Raw genomic sequence first — 20,567 nt, forward strand, 5'->3', positions numbered from 1 at the left:
TAATAATAAAAACACATTTCAAAACAGAATTATGTCATTATTTTTATACATTAATAGGAGTAAAAAACAGCAAAGTCAGAAAGAGTGCGAATTTCTGTAAAGCCTTGAATCTTACTTTTTGAATATTATTATTACTATATATACCTTGTATATGTTATAATATAATGCCTTCTATACCCAATTTGTACACTTAAAACAGTCGAATTACCCTTTTTTATTTTATTTTATGTTTGTATGTTTTTTAAATGTTTTTATTATTATTTATTTTAGTTGTTATTGTTTCAAATTTTACTATTTTGCTCTAATGTTGTAATTATTACAGCAATAATAAAAAAATAAATAAAACACAAAGCGCAGCCAGGTTGCAGTGTGAAGCATTAACCAGTGTTTTCATTGATCATGGTATAAATAATGGGTGGTATAAATAAAGTCCTGCCCATTTCAGACACCTTTTCATGCGGATGAGCGTTCTACCTGTTTTTTTTTCTTCATTTTCTATTAGACCAGTTCACCCCCCCCCCCCCCCCCCCCCCCCAAAAAAAGCCCCTCTCTCCCTAATCAGCAGCATCAGCATCCTCAGACGCGCGCACTGCTGTGCGTGAGTAACAGAACATAATCTTTAGAACTACATATCACCTATGTACGTGTTTATATCTGACTGTCTTTTCTTTGGAACGCCGCGTGGACCGTTTGATCAGATTTGATGGTTTGATTCCCAGCGGGGCATCTGCAGTCTGTGTATCCGTTGAGGAGAGAGTAAAGCGAGATCATAATAAATATCCGCTTCTACACTGTCTGTGGATGGGCTGCGGACATCTGCATCTGCAGTCTCTGTTTTTGAGTCACTAAGAAGATGGCGGACAGGGCAGAGATGTTTTCTCTCTCCACCTTCCACTCCCTCTCTCCTCCAGGATGCAGGTAATAAAGATAAACATCTCTTGATTTCTCTCTCAAGTATGCTTGTGCTAATGGCATCTCACCTTCAAAGTGAAATTTGTATTTTATAAAAGCTGGCCATGTGTGAGCATCAGTGGTGTTTATGTATCTGTAACATCCTTAATCACATCCCGAGATCAGCATCAGCACCATTCAGCATCACTGATACTGAGCATCCCTGTGTGTGCTGATGTTGTGCATTATCTGTAATATCAGCTGTTGTGTTTTTCAGATGTATGTGATTAAATGCCCTTGAATGCATCTAATGACTTTCAACTGAGCGAAAGAAATGCGAGAAGGATTTTTATCCTGATATGTCATTGCCTGACGCATCCTTTCTGATAGTTGACTTACTGGAGAGGCCCACGCCCTGTTGTGATGCTCAGAACTGTATTTAAATTCACACTTTACATTACAGTATTTATATTATTGTGTGATTACATAAGTAGTGGGTAATACTGCAAAACTAAACTGCACTTAATATGTAGTTATTTTGTGGAACTGCTTATTTGCACGTTGTTATTATTATTTCTATTCTGATTAATTAATGTAACACATAATATTATATATATGTGGACATTTAGTTATGTGTAAAGTATTAGCCTATCTAATCTTTCCATGTACCAACATGTCCTCCATCACAGAGCAGAGTAGAACGAATTTGTTTTTAAAATCAATTCCCAATTAGCTATGAACTAAAGGTTGAACATTAAATAAAACTAAAAGGTGGAGATTGATAAGTAGGGCACTTAGTATTTATTTGTGGATATACTATGTTCATCCATGAATGTACCTAGTACAACTTATATCTTTAGGATGAATCGAAGCAGGTTGCTTTGGATAAAAGGTGCATGCTACATGAATAAATGTAAGATGTAAAACTCTGATTTCTTTAATATAAGAATAGAGCCACATTACATTCTAGAAACAGTATGTTTTCAGTTCTATTCAGATAAGCAAAGTGCTATGAGCTTCTGTTGTCTTGGAGTTCCCCTAACCCAGTACAGAAATTCATATATTTGAGCATAAATGCACACATTGCACAAATGGACAAAGTATTTTGTGAAAAATGTTACATATATGACAATGCAATTTTTGCAGTATTATGTGACTTTTTTTTATATCAGTGAAAACCATATATGAATATATATTTTAGGGGTGCACTGGTATGAAATTTTTTGGCCAATACCGATTTTAACAAAGAAAAATAAAAAATAATAAAAAATAAAAACAAAGGCCGATACCGATATTGTTATTTTGCCACTTATCTTATTTGGTCATCAGATCACTGTTGGAATCATGCTTTAAAAATGTACACAGAAGTACAAAAGCTTTTTCACTGTTCTAACAATAAATAATTTCCACTGAATATGGATTCAATCTGTTTTTGCAGTTCAAAATAACAGAACTCACATTTTACATGTATGTACTGTATATGATAGAACATTACAAATGCATACTTTGAATATAGTATGTTGGGCAATTCTACGGAAATGTCAACCACATCATGGAAAAACAAAAAGTTTTAACCAAAGGAACAAAATCCACTTTTAAATTCTGTATTATATTGGTATAATGGATTCTGGATAAAGCCATCTGGACCGCTAGAGGGCGCCGCTTGCTTACACAGCGCTGAATGCAGAAACGCAGCCTTTTAAGGTTAAGTAATTGCACAAGTCTATATTGCGATTTCAATCTTAATTTAATCAATCACGCAGCATTAATGGATTTCATACCGATATCTCGGACGTCATTTTTATTTGTATAGCGCTTTTCACAACACACACCGTTTCAAAGCAGCTTTACAGAAAATCATGCATTAACAAAATTAAACTGTAATATCTATAAAGTATTAGAGTCATCATTGTGTAGTTTGATTAAATACAATTGTAAATTGTGTATAAAAATAAATAATTAAATAGTTAAATAATAATTGTATTTATAACCCCTTTGAGCAAGCTGAAGTCGACTGTGGGAAGGAACACAAAACTCCGTAAGATGTTGGTTAATGGAGAAAAATAACCTTGGAAGAAACCAGGCTCACTGTGGGGGTCAGTTCCCCTCTGGCTAACATCATGAATATAATGTCAGTATTACTTATTTATAGTGCAAGTCATGGTTTAAAATGAGTAAACTAAGTAAGTGTTAAGGGTCAGTGTTTAAACAAAGATTTTGTATGAACTGTAAGCTTAATGACTAATATCTTTTGTAAGTCGCTTTGGATAAAAGCGTCTGCCAAATGAGTAAATGTAAATGTAAATGTAAGTCCATCCTGGATTAACTGCAGAAGTTCACATTGATGCATTGTTCTTTGTTAGTTGGCTGATGAAGGCTTTTTTTGGCAATAAATTGATAGTCTGTGTATTCCAATTCAAGAGTGTAGTCCATCAGTAGACATAGGTGATGCAGGCAGAGATCAGTGAGGTGCATTACAGTTCAACCGGCAGGTCATTTCGGTGAGGTTAGTTGGGGTCCATCCTAAATCCAAGGTTCAGGCAGTTGCATATGAAGTATCCGATGTCTTACAGTTGGAGTTGGCATCAGTTCATCCTCTGAAGTCCATCGTAAAAGACTGAAGTGATGTCTGGCTAGCACCGGCTGTAGTTTGTCGTCATTGCTCAGCGACATGTAGCAGTGGAGTCCGACACCAAGCAGGAACGGAGCTGGATCTGGCATATGCATCCCGAGGTTGAGACAGGGAAACAAATAGAATAATATTAGCGTAGATGACATTAAATTTATTGCAGAGTTATAGATTATAAGAAGTGTTTCTAAGAAATGTTTCTGGTTCCGGCAGACCTAACTGAAGCAGCCTAATTGTGAGTTGATGAATAAATGAGGTGTATGCCTGGCTAAAAAGATGAGTCTTTAGTTTAGACTTAAAATGAGTGAGTGTGTCTGCATCCCGAACAGTGCGAGGAGTTAATAATATTAAGAAGAGGTTCTGAGATTACAGGGAATACCTCTTTTAAGAGTTTAGTTGGTATTGGATCTAACATACATGTTGTGGCTTTTGATTTTTTGATACGTTTTGTTAGCTCTTCATGACTTATGACAGCAAAGGATTGAAGTTGCTCGTGAGGAAAATTATGAGACACTGTTTTCTGTGGTACTGTGACAGATGATAATTCCAATTTTATTCCTGATTATTTCAATTTTATCAGTAAAGAAATCATGAAGTCATTACTGTTGTGCTGCGATGGAATATCTGGTTCAGTTGAGGTTTTATTCCTGACCAATTTAGCAACAGTACTGAATAAACACCTAGGATTGTTGTGGTTATTTTCAATGAGTTTGCTAAAATATGCTGACCTGGCAGCTTTCAGTGCCTGTCTGTAGCTACAGACACTATTCTTCCATGCACTGCTAAATACCTCTAATTTTGTATTCTTCCACTTGCACTCCATTTTCTGTGCTGCTCTCTTGAGAGCATGAGTGTGATTATTGTACCATGGTGCAAGGCTTTTTTCTTTAATTTTCTTTAATTGAAGGGGGGGGGGGGCGACACTATCAAGAGTGCTAGAGAAGACTGTATTTATATTTTCTGTTATTACATCAAGTTCTTCTAGACTTTTTGGCTTACTGAGTATGTGAGACAATTCTGGAAGATTATTAATTAAGCTATCTGTAGTGGTTGAAAGAATAGTTCTACCTGAACGATAGCGTGGTGTAGATTGAGTGACATTAGCTGATTGCAACAAACAAGAGACGAGGTAATGATCTGTGATGTCATCGCTCTGCGGCAGAATTTCTATAGTATCAACATCAACTCCATATGACAGAATTAAATCTAGCGTATGATTTTGGCGATGAGTTGATCCTGTCACATTTTGTCTGACTCCAAGAGAGTTGAGAATATCGATAAATGCTAATCCCAATGTGTCATTTTCATTATCTATCTGAATGTTGAAGTCACAAACAATTAGAGCTCTATCTACAGTAACTACTAGATCTGATAGAAAAAGGAAATCAGAATATGGCTCAGGTGATCTATATACTGTAGTTAGGGCAAAAGAAGACATATATTTTTTATTTATATATGGCTGTGTCACATTAAACATTAGTAGTTCAAAAGACTTAAATTTATATCCTGTCCTCTGAGTAACACCAAAAACTTCACTGTAAATTGTAGCAACACCTCCTTCTCGACCCTTCAGACAAGGCTCATGTTTATAACAATGACCTGGGGCAGTAGATTTATTTAAACTAATATATTAATCTGGTTTAAGCCAGGTTTCAGTCAAACAGAGTGCATCCAAACTATGAACTATAATAATTACGCACCTCTTTAACATCATCTTTAGTGATCTCCGACTGGCGAAGCCGGACATCGTTAGTGCTGACATGAATAACAATTTCAGAAAATCTACATTTAGCATTAGCCAGCACTTGTAAATTTGATCTGATGTCAGATGCTCTGGGACCTGAAATACATTTAACAATAGTGGCTGGAGTCTCTATTTCCACGTTCCTTACAATAGAATCTCCTAAATCCAAGGCTCTTTCAACATGATTCTCAGTGGGTGCATCACAGAATGGGGAGAATCGATTGAAAACCCTAACAGGAACAGGAGAGTGGTGTCGCTTTGCTGAGTGAGTATGCCACCAAGACGTCACCCAAACTCCCTGCTGCTGGGGCTCTACAGCCGGAACCAAAGTGTGTGTGTTGCTCGCTGTTCTACCCGCATCCGAAACAATATCTACCGGCTTCTCTTTCTCACTGACCTCCACTAGTGTTCGGATGCGTGTCTCTAACTCATTAAACTTCTCCTTCAGCCTGACTATTTCCTTACATTTATCACATGTAAATCCCTCACTGCTGACGGAAGAAGCTATAGTAAACATGTGGCATGCAATACAGGAAGAAATAACATGAGCGGATGCCATGACTTACCACAATTTTTTGTTGTTGTTGTTATGTTTGTTCTTGAGTGGCAAAGGTTTGAGATCAATGTGGTTCGACGTGGTTCCTGATCAGCAGATGTTTGAAATTGATGCGATAATCTGTGTAAAACACAGAGGAGAAAATGAATGCATGCAGTCGAGACGTGAGATGAAGACAAGTGGAAAAAATAAAATAAAAGAGAGAAACAGGTGCACGCGGTAAAATACACGCAGTTGAAACAGTAGAAAAGTGGAAAAAAATGAAGCACACGGTAAAATGCCAAAGGATTAAACTATGAACGTATAAGAATAAGCAATGCTAAGCAGGCTAGCAAGCTACAAACAAGGACTCATGCAGCATGCCGGCAGGAACCGGAATAGGAAGTCAACCAGTCTGCTGGTCAAAGTCTGCTGGTTTCAGCATTTAGGATGGTTTCCTTCATCATGTAGCCTGTAGGAACGTTCAGTTTTCACAGATGTCATGTCCATTTATGGCGTTTTTTACGCATTAATACAAGAACGAGAAAGAATAAAAATGAAATATTACATGTTTTTATGAATGCCCTTCTATATATTGTGGCTATTATTATTTCTGGATTGTGCATTTGAATTCACAGAGTTTTTAAAAAGTGTGTCACAGCTCAAGAATAATAAAATACTAAATAAAATACAATTTTAAATTACTGAGAGCAAAAATATGGTTTAAATTCAATGGCTTCAAAGGGAACATTCAGTCCTGGCAAACACACAATTTGTGAAGCACAGAGAAACTTCTACCTCTATATACAGTTCATCCAGAAAGTATTCACAGTGCTTCACTTTTTCCACATTTTGTTATGTTATAGCCTTATTCCAAAATGGATTAAATTCATTATTTTCCTTAAAATTCTACAAACAATACCCCATAATGACAATGTGAAAGAAGTTTGTTTGAAATCTTTGCAAATTTATTAAAAATAAAAAATGAAAGAAAATCACATGTACTTAAGTAGTCACAGCCTTTGCCATGACACTCAAAATTGAGCTCAGGTGCATCCTGTTTCCACTGATCATCCTTGAGATGTTTCTACAACTTGATTGGAGTCCACCTGTGGTAAATTCAGTTGATTGGACATGATTTGGAAAGGCACACAACTGTCTATATAAGGTCCCACAGTTAACAGTGCATGTCAGAGCACAAACCAAGCCATGAAGTCCAAGGAATTGTCTGTAGACCTCTGAGACAGGATTGTATCAAGGCACAGATCTGGGGAAGGGTACAGAAAAATTTCTGCAGCATTGAAGGTCCCAGTGAGCACAGTGGCCTCCATCATCCATAAATGGAAGAAGTTTGGAACCACCAGGACTCTTCCTAGATCTGGCCGCCTGGCCAAACTGAGCGATCAGGGAGAAGGGCCTTAGTCAGGGAGGTGACCAAGAACCCGATGGTCACTCTGACAGAGCTCCAGTATTTCTCTGTGGAGAGAGGAGAACCTCCCAGAAGAACAACCATCTCTGCAGCACTCCACCAATCAGGTCTGTATGGTAGAGTGGCCGGACGGAAGCCACTCCTCAGTAAAAGGCAAATGACAGCCTGCCTGGAGTTTGCCAAAAGGCACCTGAAGGACTCTCAGACCATGAGAAACAAAGATTGAACTCTTTGGCCTGAATGGCAAGCATCATGTCTGGAGGAAACCAGGCACCGCTCATCACCTGGCCAATACCATCCCTACAGTGAAGCATGGTGGTGGCAGCATCATGCTGTGGGGATGTTTTTCAGCAGCAGGAACTGGGAGATTAGTCAGGATCGAGGGAAAGATGAATGCAGCAATGTACAGAGACATCCTTGATGAAAACCTGCTCCAGAGCGCTCTGGACCTCAGACTGGGGCGAAGGTTCATCTTCCAACAGGACAACGACCCTAAGCACACAGCCAAGATAACAAAGGAGCGGCTCAGGGACAACTCTGTGAATGTCCTTGAGTGGCCCAGCCAGAGCCCAGACTTGAACCCGATTGAACATCTTTGGAGAGATCTGAAAATGGCTGTGCACTAACACTCCCCATCCAACCTGATGGAGCTTGAGAGGTCCTGCAAAGAAGAATGGGAGAAACTGCCCAAAAATAGGTGTGCCAAGCTTGTAGCATCATACTCAAAAAGACTTGAGGCTGTAATTGCTGCCAAAGGTGCTTCAACAAAGTATTGAGCAAAGGCTGTGAATACTTATGTACATGTGATTTTTTTTTTTTTTTTCCATTTTTTTTTTTTTTTTATAAATTTGCAAAGATTTCAAACAAACTTCTTTCACATTGTCATTATGGGGTATTGTTTGTAGAATTTTAAGGAAAATAATGAATTTAATCAGTTTTGGAATAAGGCTGTAACATAACAAAATGTGGAAAAAGTGAAGCGCTGTGAATACTTTCCGGATGCACTGTATTAAACTTCATGTCTCTCACTATGAGCAGATAAGAGCAGAGACATAATCTTCTAAATGCTCTTCAGGTCCTACATCAAAAGTCTGACAGGTCACATTTTACAATTTGACAGTCTGAAAGTTTCAGGTCAAGCATATGAAGCCACATGCAGCTGTGCAGGTGATATCGCTGTGTTGCACACAGGAAATGACAGCTTAACAAAAAAGCCAATGTGAGTGATGGTTTGTTGTCAACTGAAGCTAATGACCCTCTCTGCTTTTTTATATTGTTCCATTCCTTTCCATGTCTCTCAGTCTACAAATGTTTTACCATCCACTTTCCATAAACGTCTTTCTCTCATTGTTTCCTTTCCTTTATGGAATTGTGGGTTTATATCGCCTCTTGTCCTCCCATAAACCTGTCTTCTGTAAGAGTAGAAATAATGGGCTGCAGTCTGCATTCCTAAGGCCTGAGGATGAGTCTTTTTCTCTCAGTCTCTCTGTCAGATTTCAGTGTCTGTTTAAATGTGCTTGACTGGCATCACATATAATTGTACATTCATTTTGTAAAACAAAAAAAAGTGCATAATGGTGTTCTTAACTAATATAAAATAACCAAAGTTACAGTAAATGTACAGAGTAAGAAGAAAATAAAGTTTGCTGCCAGCCAGAATATTAGGTTTTATTCTTCTTCTGTCTGCAGTGGTGCTAATATAGTTTCTGGGGTGTTCTGAGTAGTTTTTAATGTTTAATTATATGGTTACATGTGTGTTCTGGGTGGTTGATAGGTGGTTTCTTACTAGCCTGGCAATGCATTTCTCTCCTTCACTTTCCTTGTATGTATGGGATGAGTTAAAGCATGGAAGGGATTTCACTTACTGGGAATACAGTGTTGCTCTGTATGTGTGTATGTATGTGTGTTGGTAGGTATAACTCTTAGGTAATGCACTGTGATCTCAGGGCTGATGCTCTCTATAAAACCCAACGTCCTCTCTGATAGACACTGCATAGAGCAGGCAAACAGAAAGAGACACGTTACACATAAACATACTAATGCAGTAAAGAATACTCCCATGAAAGCTGCCTCTCCTTAAGCTGTTTATGTTTACGTATAGCTGCTCCCTTTGGAATACAGCAGTGCTATGATTGCATGTCTGATTGGTATGTATGTGAAAATGAATAGTTTTGACGTAAACATCAGCTCAGTTCCTTAAGAGTAGACTATAAGTGTAGGTTACATTATGAAAGAAGTCTGATGATTATAAAAACAGAACCCAGTTAGACGATGTCACTTTTATTTGTGCTGGTAATTCTCACTTTTCAAATGCAATTGTGAGAGTACGGCAGAATGTGAGGAGGATTTGCCAATGCAAAAGTCACCCTTATGGTGCGAGGGTGTTGTTGGTGGTTACTATGGTGTTCTGGGTAGTTGCTGCAACATGATCACTTGGGAGGTCGGCATGTTGTTTCCAAGAGTTACCCTAGGATCAGCCACATTAAGCGGCATCTCCTATCAGACATTCTATCATCACTTGTTTTCTATTTTCGGCATCGTGCGGGTAAATCTGTTCACTGTGAACTGAAGAGTCCAAAAACGTAAAAAAAAAAATAAGGCTGGGCACAGAAATGCATCAATTCTTCGACTACAAGCTCTACAGACATGTTTAGTTAGTTCTGTTCTCTGTTTTGTGTAGCTGTGTTGTGTTCTGTTGTCACTATCGCTGTGGAGGACCTGTTTTTAGATAAACAAAACAAGTTTTCACTTGAACGCCCCAATGTCATGAGGGGGTCTGCATGAACTGTTGCTCTCGTGTCGCTGTCATGAATGCACACAGGAGATCAACGGTCAGTGAATATTTTTACTAAATAATACATTAGATTTCGGTTTGTTTCTCACCAAATCTTATCGTATGCTTTCATAACAATCATGAGTCTCATGGAATAATTTATTAGACTTCTGAATTATACTTTTGTGTTCTTTTGAAGCTTGAAGAGGTGGTCACCATAAACCGCCATTGTATGACATCACTGAGCACAACACTTATTCACAATTTCTCCCTTTGTATTAAGAAAAATAAATAAAGTCATAAAGGGTTATAACAACACAGGGGCGAGTAAACAATCACCGAATTTACATTTTTGGGTGAACTATTCCTTTATATCAATGTTCCTTATTTCTGTTTGAAATGTCTTTAATATATTTTGTAATGTCTGTGTGTAAGTGCATGTCATGTGACCCATGATCTAATCGCTGTATCTATATCCTGATCGTATACATTGATCAAAGGTTCACCTTCACTAAATGTGTATCAGTAGTAAGTCACCAGACATAATTTCATTATAAGTGATGTGAGTGTGTTGGTAGTGATTTCAGCTCTGTTGTCACTTAACGTCCTTAGAATGATTTTTTTCTGAAGCATGAACTGTTATATAATTTATCTCTAAGATATTTTTGAATGGCGTAGTATGACTTAGATATAAATGTACATCCCATATCCACTGACATAGAATAAACACCTCGACAATCCTTTCCAGGCTGTCATGAGGCTCCCTGCATATTTATATTTAACTATTACTAACCCCTTTTCTCTGGCAGGTTGAGCACATGCTTGATTTGAGAAACAATATATTATGATGTAATGCCAAACAAACATTCACATACCTATAATAATTATAGTAATCTGTAATAACTTTCAATAAAAGTATCTAACAATATTTCTGCAAAAAGAACTGTGGCAGTACTACCGTGGTACATATACATTGTACTTTTATATAAACCAGGGTACTGAATGATTTCTGTGACATGGTACTTTCGGTACTTTTTTGGCACAAATGTTGGAGACCATATTTAAACCATACAAATTTAAACCTTTAATTAAACAAAGAATAAAACAAATACAACTAAGAAATGTTATGCGTTATGCACTAATTTAGCAAAATATTTAATTGCCCATCTAACCTTTTCGTCCTGGATCTCTCTCTCCTTCTTGCTCCTCATTTACTGTTCTGTCTTTTCCTTTCCACTCCTATCTTCATAATTAATGAAGACACATTCAGTCAAGTGTGTGTATGTGTGTGTATGCACTGACACGTGCTGGGTTTTCTATGGTGTTGCTTCATTAGTGTCCCTTAGTGCTTAGTTTATTCTCTTTGTCTTCATGGGGTGAGAAACAGCATTAAATGTGTGAATGAAAGTCATATGCTGGCACCATGCCAAGTATACATTTATGACATTCTCAAACTCAATGAACCCTATAACACTGTGTGTATCAAATATGAAACACAATGTTTGACGGCTTCTGTTTCCCTCTCTGTTCAAGCTGACGAGCCAAACAACCTATGGTATGTAACTTTCACATGTTTATGGCATCATCCAGTGGCGGATTTAGGCATGGGCAGTTGCCCTGGGCGGCATCTTGCGGAGCGGCGGCACGAGGCACCCACACAGACACACTCCAACGTGTATTAACGTGATTTTAGTGTGAAATAAATTGTTTACTAACCTTATCTGTGTTATTAACAATTTTACAACTACGTTGCCATGACAACAAAAACCTGTAACCCCATAGATAAGGGCTGGGTTTCCCAAAGCACTAAGTAGAATGTTAGTAGCACTTAAGTAGTACTTAATCTGTACGGCACGTTTCCAAAAAGCATCGTTATCTAAGCAGTACGAAAAATGCTCGTAAAGTAATGAGAGCTTTAAACCGCTCTTAAGTCCATTAAATGCAACTTAAACCCATCTTTCTGGCATCATTCACAGTTTATCAGAGACAAAGGGACACTGAATAAATTGTATTAATATATTTTGATCATTGGAAGCCATTGTAAACTATTTCAGAGGATAACAATGTGTGAACAAATCGCATTGGAATCAATAGGCAGTCTTCGCATGCAACATGATAGGTCTAAATTAGGTCTAAAGGTAGGTCTAAATTGACATGACACATAAAACAGTATAACGTTTTATTGGCTTTATTTGATAATCATAACTATGATACAGTAGCAACAGAAAGATGATCTTATTAAACAGATTTCTTAAAAAGACATATGTGAGTAAAGTGACCCTGCAGTTAATAAATATGCTTAAATAAATAAATTAATTAAATATGGTTTACAAAGGACATTAGAGTGTATGTGCAATGAGAGATTCTCTCTCTCTCTCTTCTTCCTTCCTCCAACGGCTGGTGTAAATAGTCCTATAGTCTGTTTACATGGCAGTCACAAATTGCATTTTTCATAATGGCAGTAAGTCTACAACTGCACACTGCCTAGAACTGTAAGCAGATGATCTATTAATACTCAGAAAGGTCTATGAGTAATTCAGTACTGATGTCCGTCATTTTAATCCTGTTCTTTGTGCATCTGTTCAGTTTCCAGCCAAAGAAACAACACTTTAGGCTACGTGATATCCCCTTATTATTATGTGATGTTCATTGCGTACATTCACATTACATGCATTCCTTGCGTCACTTTTATTAATCTCTATAAGATGAGCAAACGTCTTACCAAAGCAGTTATTATATCTTTAATTAAATTCTGTAATTGTTAATACATACAACTTCCATGTTTGTTAGTATTTCCACATTATTTTCATGTGGAGAAGACAAACTCCTGGACATATTGGCCAAAGTGATCAGCAACCGTAGCAACTCACTTAGTTTCTACTTTATAACGAGCGATCTACGTGCTGGTTTGGGAAACCATTACATTACTCCATCGTAAAATAACGAGCGACGTTAGTTAAGATGATCGTAAAAGCTTCATCTGCAACGTTATTGGGAAACCCAGCGAAGGTTAGTAAGCGATTTTATCACACTAAAATCAATGTATAATATTAACGTCTTGTGGCTATACTTTTAAAACAGTGTGTATTTTAACACTTTTGGACTGGCCCCATTCACTTCCATTGTAATCCCTTACTGTAAACGCTTTCGAGTCGAAATAATTTTTTGGGGTTATCCACATTATTCAAAATGAACAATTTACACAAAATAGTTTCCATTCATTTCGTGTTTACTTTCCCTATCTTTTCCTTTCTCTCTCTCTTTTCCTGTTTTTTTTTCATATTTGAAAGAGAGGAAAAAAAGATGTAGTTCTTGTCACAACAATTTCACTTCCTCAAACCCCATCAATTTCACTTTGTTGCATTGTAAGTGTTTTGAATTTTCAATGCATGCCCCAGAAACTGAACAATCCAGGAGTTACTATTGTTTGAAAACAAACCAGCTAGTGAATAGATGTATGATTCAGCAAATTAAGCCCATCCCTGGTGGGATGTGGTTGTCATGGTGACAGCTGCAGAGGTGACCTCACCCTACTTAACCTGCCTTGTGTCTCTGTGGGGTTCTGGTAATGGTGTGACATCACCCCCTACACAACTCCCGTTACTATGGCAGCAGCGATGACTGGCAGCGTATGTGCCTCCCCAGGGCCTGAAACATACCCCACCTTTTGTAATTAGGATTAACGGGCTAGGAGGGGCCAACTGTTGGTTACTGGAAGACTAGAGTGTAAAAATGGTGCTTTGGAAGAATGTTGAACACGGGTGCTTTTAAATGCTGCTCAATAGAGAACCTTAATAAACAATCTAAGGTTAAGGTTAAGGATAAGGGTGTCTTTGGGAAAGCAGGCATTTCATCTATGATTAATTACATGCATAACGTCCCATCTGCGACTCTGGAGAAAAAATATGATCGTGCCTGGTATTGGGGGCATGCAAAATGGCCAGAAATAGCATTTTAGCTTAGCGAAAAGCTAAATGTTCACATGACAATTTACACAAGGTTTATTTCTATTTCTGCTGCTCCAAACTTCAAACTTACATCTCTATCTGCCATATGAATGTAACACATAAGTTAAGAAAGCGTTTCACCGCTGTTCAAATGCACTTTGGATTGCATCGTTTGTATGGATAAATGTTTTCTAACTGAATAGACTAAATTTTAAAGCTGTCAAGCTGAGCCGTTGGATTAGCCACGCCCCCTTTTCCCAAAACCCCACATTCAAAAAACACCAAATGAGATTTATTGAGACCGACAAGAGCAGAAACAGTTGTTAAACACAACAGCAGCAAAATAGCGCCCTCAGCTGACAACTGTTATGAGCAACATGGCATAAAAATGGCATTATGCCTCAAAAATTCGCTGCAACTGTACAGTACAATGAGAATGTGCAAAATGATTGACAGGTCGAAAGCGTCATTATCAGTGACCCACGGACACATTTGTATTTGCTATTTACAGAGTCTAGAGCTGGTCACAGAGACTGGTGAGATGTCTCATGACACTTATTTCATTAATATCTTTCAGGGAGTAGTAAAAAATGTGGTATACCGTTCCATGAAAAAAATCGCTTACAGCATCTTTAAATAAAACAAATGTCGATAAAATGCAAAGTAATCTATTCAGTAATCAAAATGCTTTTTAAATGTAACAGGCCATAAACGGCTTATGAATAACTGATTTTGCATGCCATGTAAACACCTTACCCAGTGTTCTTACCGGCTCATTCAATGTGCGCACGTGATGAGGCATGCCTCTTCATGGTTTGACGTCAAAAGTAGAGAATAACGTGAATATTTCAAATGGCATGTAAACACGGATTTCTTGTCTTGTCAGATTTTTTAAATACGCTGATTTTAGAGAGTAATCAGCGTATTGATGTGCATGTAAACGGGCTCAGTGATTTTTGGGTGAATTATCCCTTTAACAGTTTATATGATATAAGAACACAGTTTATAATGCGTTTACATGTTGCCAGCTTATTAAATACAATCGGTGTAATATTGTGCATGTAAGCATGCTCATTGACTGCTGACTGTATTATACCCTACATCCCACTTATTAAAAGGCTATGTAGCCTACCAAATAAATTAATTAATGGACAAAAAAAATATGAATATGACTTTTAATTTTTTTACCATGTGAGTAGAATGAGACCGCAGAATGATACACAAATTAGCACAGATAATCAGTTGTGTGAGACAACAATCACTTATATCGTTTAACAGTCATTTTACCCTCGCTCGTATGTGTGGGATTATTTTCTGCACTCACATGTTCATCACATGTGAAGGTCATAAAACCCATGTTGAATTATATTCAGCACTGTAATGTATGGAAATTGGCTCTCAGATTTGTGCTCTGATCAGGATGGCAGGCTGTCAGAGGATAATGGTTGTTATTGTTTCAAATCTAGCATATTATTTTCTTCATTTTGGTAATTGAAATATTATTTTTACTTTGCCAATCATAGCTGTACATTGCTGGACCCAGAATTCTACTGGTTCATTTCATGCCGGTTTCAGGATCTGTCTAAAAGTTGAAGTAAATTTGTCAGTTTTGAATTTTGATTTAACTGTATTTTCTTGTTTAGACTCACCATGAGTCCAACTACAGTATATATTTTGTATGTACACTGGTGGCCAAAAGTTTGGAGCAATGTACAGGTTTTGGTGTTTCTGAAGGAAATTGGTACTTTAATTCACCAAAGTGGCATTCATCTGATTACAAAGTATAGTCAGGACATTACTGATGTAAAAAACAGCACCATCACTATTTGAAAAAAGTCATTTTTGATCAAATCTAGACAGCAGCCATCACTCCAACACCTTATCCTTGAGTAATCATGCTAAATTGATCATTTGGTACTAGAAAATCACTTGCCATTATATCAAACACAGCTGAAAGATATTTGGTTCGTTAAATGAAGCTTAACATTGTGTTTGTGTTTGTTTTTGAGTTGCCACAGTATGCAATAGACTGGCATGTCTTAAGGTCAATATTAGATCAAAAATGGCAAAAAAGAAACAGCTTTCTCTAGAAACTCATCAGTCAATCATTGTTTTGAGGAATGAAGGCTATACAATGCTTGAAATTGCCAAAAAAACTGAAGATTTCATATAAAGGTGTACACTACAGTCTTCAAAGACAAAGAACAACTGACTCTAACAAGGACAGAAAGAGATGTGGAAGGCCAGATGTACAACTAAACAAGAGGATAAGTACATCAGAGTCTCTAGTTTGAGAAATAGACACCTCACATGTCCTCAGCTGACAGCTTCATTGAATTCTACCCGCTCAACACCAGTTTCATGTACAACAGTAAAGAGAAGACTCAGTGGTGCAGGCCTTATGGGAAGAATTGCAAAGAAAAAGCCACTTTTGAAACAGAAAAACAAAAAGAAAAGGTTAGAGTGGGCAAAGAAACACAGACATTGGACAACAGATAATTGGAAAAGAGTGTTATGGATCTTAACCCCATTGAGCTTTTGTGGGATCAGCTAGACTGTAAGGTGTGTGAGAAGTGCCCGACAAGACAGTCACATCTATGACAAGTGCTACAGGAAGTGTGGGGTGAAATGTCACCTGAGTATCTGGACAAACTGACAGCTAGAATGTCAAGAATCTGTAAAGCTGTTATTGTTGCACATGGAGGATTTTTTGATGAGAACTCTTTGAAGTAGTTTAAGAATTTTTTTTTTTCAAATTGTAATAGTAATTTTTCATGTTATTAATGTCCTGACTATTCATTGTGATCAGTTGAATGCCACTTTGGTGAATAAAAGTACCAATTTCTCTCCATAAGAGCAAAATCTGAACATTATTCCAAACCTTTGGCCACCGGTGTTAAATATGTCAAAAATATAATTTAATATTACTAAATCAACCTACATTGGCTAAGAACAACAAAGTTTATATTTTTATTTTTACCAGTTAGCTCATTAAGGTAACAACTGCATATTTTCAACGTGTCTGTTAGTATTGTGTGTGTGTGTTTTTAGCATATGTAGATGAAACCAACTATTTTACTAACTTTATTATTTTTGTTGTTTTTATTCTGATCAAACAAAACCTTTTTCACAGTGCAGTTTTTCACAACAAAAATCATGTACACTAAATTAGCAATAAACACAATGTTAAAGGATTAGTTCACCCAAAAATGAAAATTAATTGATTGTTTACTCACCCCTGTGTTGTTATAACCTTTTATGACTTTATTTATTTTTCTTAATACAAAGGGAGAAATTGAAGTGTTGTGCTCAGTGATGTCATACAATGGCAGTTTATGGTGACCACCTCTCCAAGCTTCAAAAGAACACAAAAGTATAATTCAGAAGTCTATTAAATTATTCCATGAGACTCATGATTGTTATGAAAGCATACGATAAGATTTGGTGAGATACAAACTCAAATCTAGGGCTCTATTTTCATGAGTGGGCAAAGCCTTATTTTTTTGAACGTTTTTGGACCGGTGCAAGTTCACAGTGGACGGAGTTACCCGCGCGTGGGCGAAAATAGAAAACAAGCAATCGGTAGAATGTACCATCGTTCTTCACTGCTGGTTAGGACAAAAACTCTGATTCAAATAGAAAATATACCTTTTATCACATGTCGTTTGCCGTCAGGTTAGGACACGGTGTGACTGTGGATGCCTGTAGCCTCCTCTATGTTTCTGTTTGATTTCTGAATACTCTGTTAAAAAAATAAGGCTGGGCACAGAAATGCATCAATTCTTGGACTACAAACTCTTCAGACATGTTTAGTAAGTTCTGTTCTCTGTTTTGTGTGCAGTTGCGTTGTGTTCTGTTGTCACTATCGCTGTGGAGGACCTGTTTTTAGAGTTTTTGCTTGAACGCCCCAATGGGTGCGTGAACTGTTGCTCTCTTGCCCTATCATGAATGCACTCAGGAGATCAACGGTCAGTGAATATTTTCACTAAATAATACATTCGATTACAGTTTGTTTCTCACCAAATCTTATCGTATGCTTTCATTACAATCATGAGTCTCATGGAATAATTTATTAGACTTCTGAATTATACTTTTGTGTTCTTTTGAAGCTTGAAGAGGTGGTCATCATAAACTGCCACTGTATGACATCACCGAGCACAATTGTTATTTTTTTCACAATTTCTCCCTATGTGTTCAGAAAAAGAAAGAAAGTCATGTAGTGTTACAACAACACAGGGGTGAGTAAACAATGACTGAATTTTCATTTTTGGGTGAATTAATCCTTTAATGTTTAATTCTGTTTTGGAAAATACAATTTTAGTGTACCTCCAAGTAAATATTTTAATAACTGTTTATACTAGGCTATATTTGCTAAACTCTAGCCTATTTTACACTTGATAAACAACACCACAAATATGTGAACGCCCCTGTTTAGCGATTGTGAGCATTTTTGCATGTGGGAGTAAATGTACTCTAGTACTGAGCTGTTCAGGAAGAGAATCCGCCTTGGGTTCCCTCGGGATTTTCCTATGTGTTTTTATAATGGCAGTTTTAGCTTTATGAGTAAAATACGGTCTGTGGTAAACCTAAACATAAATCACACACTTTCATTCCTCAAACGTGAAAACACACGGCGGCATCAAAAAATCAACATTGTCAGATTAGTGCACTCAGTATACAAGACTCTCTTTCCTCCCCCTTCCTCCAAACATTAGGGATGTGTGTGATTGTGGTGCTGTAACTGTGGAACGCTGCAATGCAGCAGTACTGTCAGCTGAATGGGGCTCGGCAGAGATGAAATTGTCTCTGTGTTAGCAGCTAGCACAGACCAGAATCCAGGTTAATGCATTTTGCGGAGCCAAACATGGCAAAACAGAGGCTGGCCATATTTAGCAGTATGCTAACCCACTTCAATGATGAAAGGGGAGGTGGAAGTAAATTATGCTGTGATATAAAGGTGTTGTAGTCAAATCTTAGCTGAGGTGGAATTGAAATGGCCATGTTTGTGTGTATGTGTGTACACATATGTGTATGATAGAGTGCTAGACTGAGTGACCTTGTTGTATTGCTTGGCTTGTGACCTGTATGTGTATGTACATAATCAGCTGATATATTATGTCAGCTCAGACTTCAGATAAAAATTTCCCAAACACACACACATGCTTTTTTTGCTACTTGTTCATTGTGTGAGGCACTGACAGTATGTGTTATGTGGTTGTGTATGGACTGTTGATTATGTTGTGTTTGTGTGTGCAGGCCAGCTCATGACATCAGTCTGGAGGAGTTTGATGATGAAGATTTGTCTGAGATCACAGATGACTGTGGCATAGGCCTGAACTATGACTCTGACCCTTATGAAAAGGTATGTACCATTCACAATGTATCTATTCTTTTCTATTCTACTCTATTCTGCTCTGCTTGAGGAAACACTCTGTTCTATTCTTTTTTAAAATATATATATTTTATTCTGCTCGAGGAAATATTATTTTCTATTCTATTATTCTGTTCTACTTAAGTAAACATTCTATTCTATTCTATTCTATTCTATTCTATTCTATTCGATTCTAATTCTGTTCTTTTTGAGGAAACATTCTATTCCGTTCTGTTCTACTTGAGGAAACATTCTTATCTATTCTTTAACGAGTCTATTCAGTTCTACTTGAAGAAACATTATACTCTGTTCTATTCTATTTGAGGAAGTATTCTATTCTAATCTACTTAAAGAAACATTATACTCTGTTCTTTTTGAAAAAAAATTTGGTAACACTTTCTATTAAGCCCATATTTATAATGCATTGTAAAGGCATAATAATGTTTCATAATACACTTTATAATATGTTATAACTTCTCATAAATAATTGTAACCACAATTATAATACATTATACTACTTACATATTCATAGTTATACCTTAGAGTATAATGCGTTATAACACAAGCAACATTTAATTTATCTGCAGAAGTTATAATGTATTATATATGTTTGTAATATTTATAAAGTAAAGTGACAAAAGTAATGTCTTCTTATAAACATCTGTACTATATTTTAAGTAGTTATAAGACATTACAAGTCATGCTGGAAGTTATATACAGTACATTACACATGCAAAATACAAAATAACACACATTCAATGTACATTTTGAGATATTACAATAAACACTTGTAATGCTACAAGGGAAACACACCAAATAATAAAAACAATTCTGATTCTATACTGGACTCTATTCAGTAAACTTTAATGTTTGTGCATCTTATTTTATAAATAACTTCCATTATATAAGTGTGACTTGTATTGTATGTTTTAAGTTTATGTTATGATGTTTATAAGAAGATATTGCTTTTGTAACTTTCAAAGAGCACTTATAATATGATCATAAAGTCTTTTAACTGTTTACACTATACAGCACTTATAACATTAACTTTATTAACTTCTGCTGTGTTATAACTGGATGTTGCTTGTGTTATAATGCATTATACTCTAAAGTATGACTATGAATAGGGGACGTCTTATAATGTGTTATAACTGTAGTTATAATTATTTATTAGAAATTATAGCTTATTATATGGTGTATTATGATACATTATAAATGCAGTATAATGCATGCTTAATGCCTTTACAA

At 36.7% G+C, this 20,567-nt stretch overlaps 1 protein-coding gene across 2 annotated transcripts in view; it reads left to right on the forward strand.

Moving 5' to 3' along the window:
* The first annotated feature begins 667 nt into the window (after nt 1–667).
* LOC127456259 (C-Jun-amino-terminal kinase-interacting protein 2-like) overlaps nt 668–20,567 on the forward strand; it is a 56,496-nt gene continuing 36,596 nt past the window's right edge. For both annotated transcript variants that reach the window (XM_051724666.1, XM_051724667.1), the window contains exons 1-2: nt 668–918; nt 19,205–19,310. In XM_051724666.1, the coding sequence (XP_051580626.1) occupies nt 854–918; nt 19,205–19,310 (171 nt within the window). In that variant the 5' untranslated portion in view covers nt 668–853. The remainder of the gene's footprint in view (nt 919–19,204; nt 19,311–20,567) is intronic.

This window comes from Myxocyprinus asiaticus, chromosome 18, assembly GCF_019703515.2.
Source record: "Myxocyprinus asiaticus isolate MX2 ecotype Aquarium Trade chromosome 18, UBuf_Myxa_2, whole genome shotgun sequence".
NCBI lineage: Eukaryota > Metazoa > Chordata > Actinopteri > Cypriniformes > Catostomidae > Myxocyprinus > Myxocyprinus asiaticus.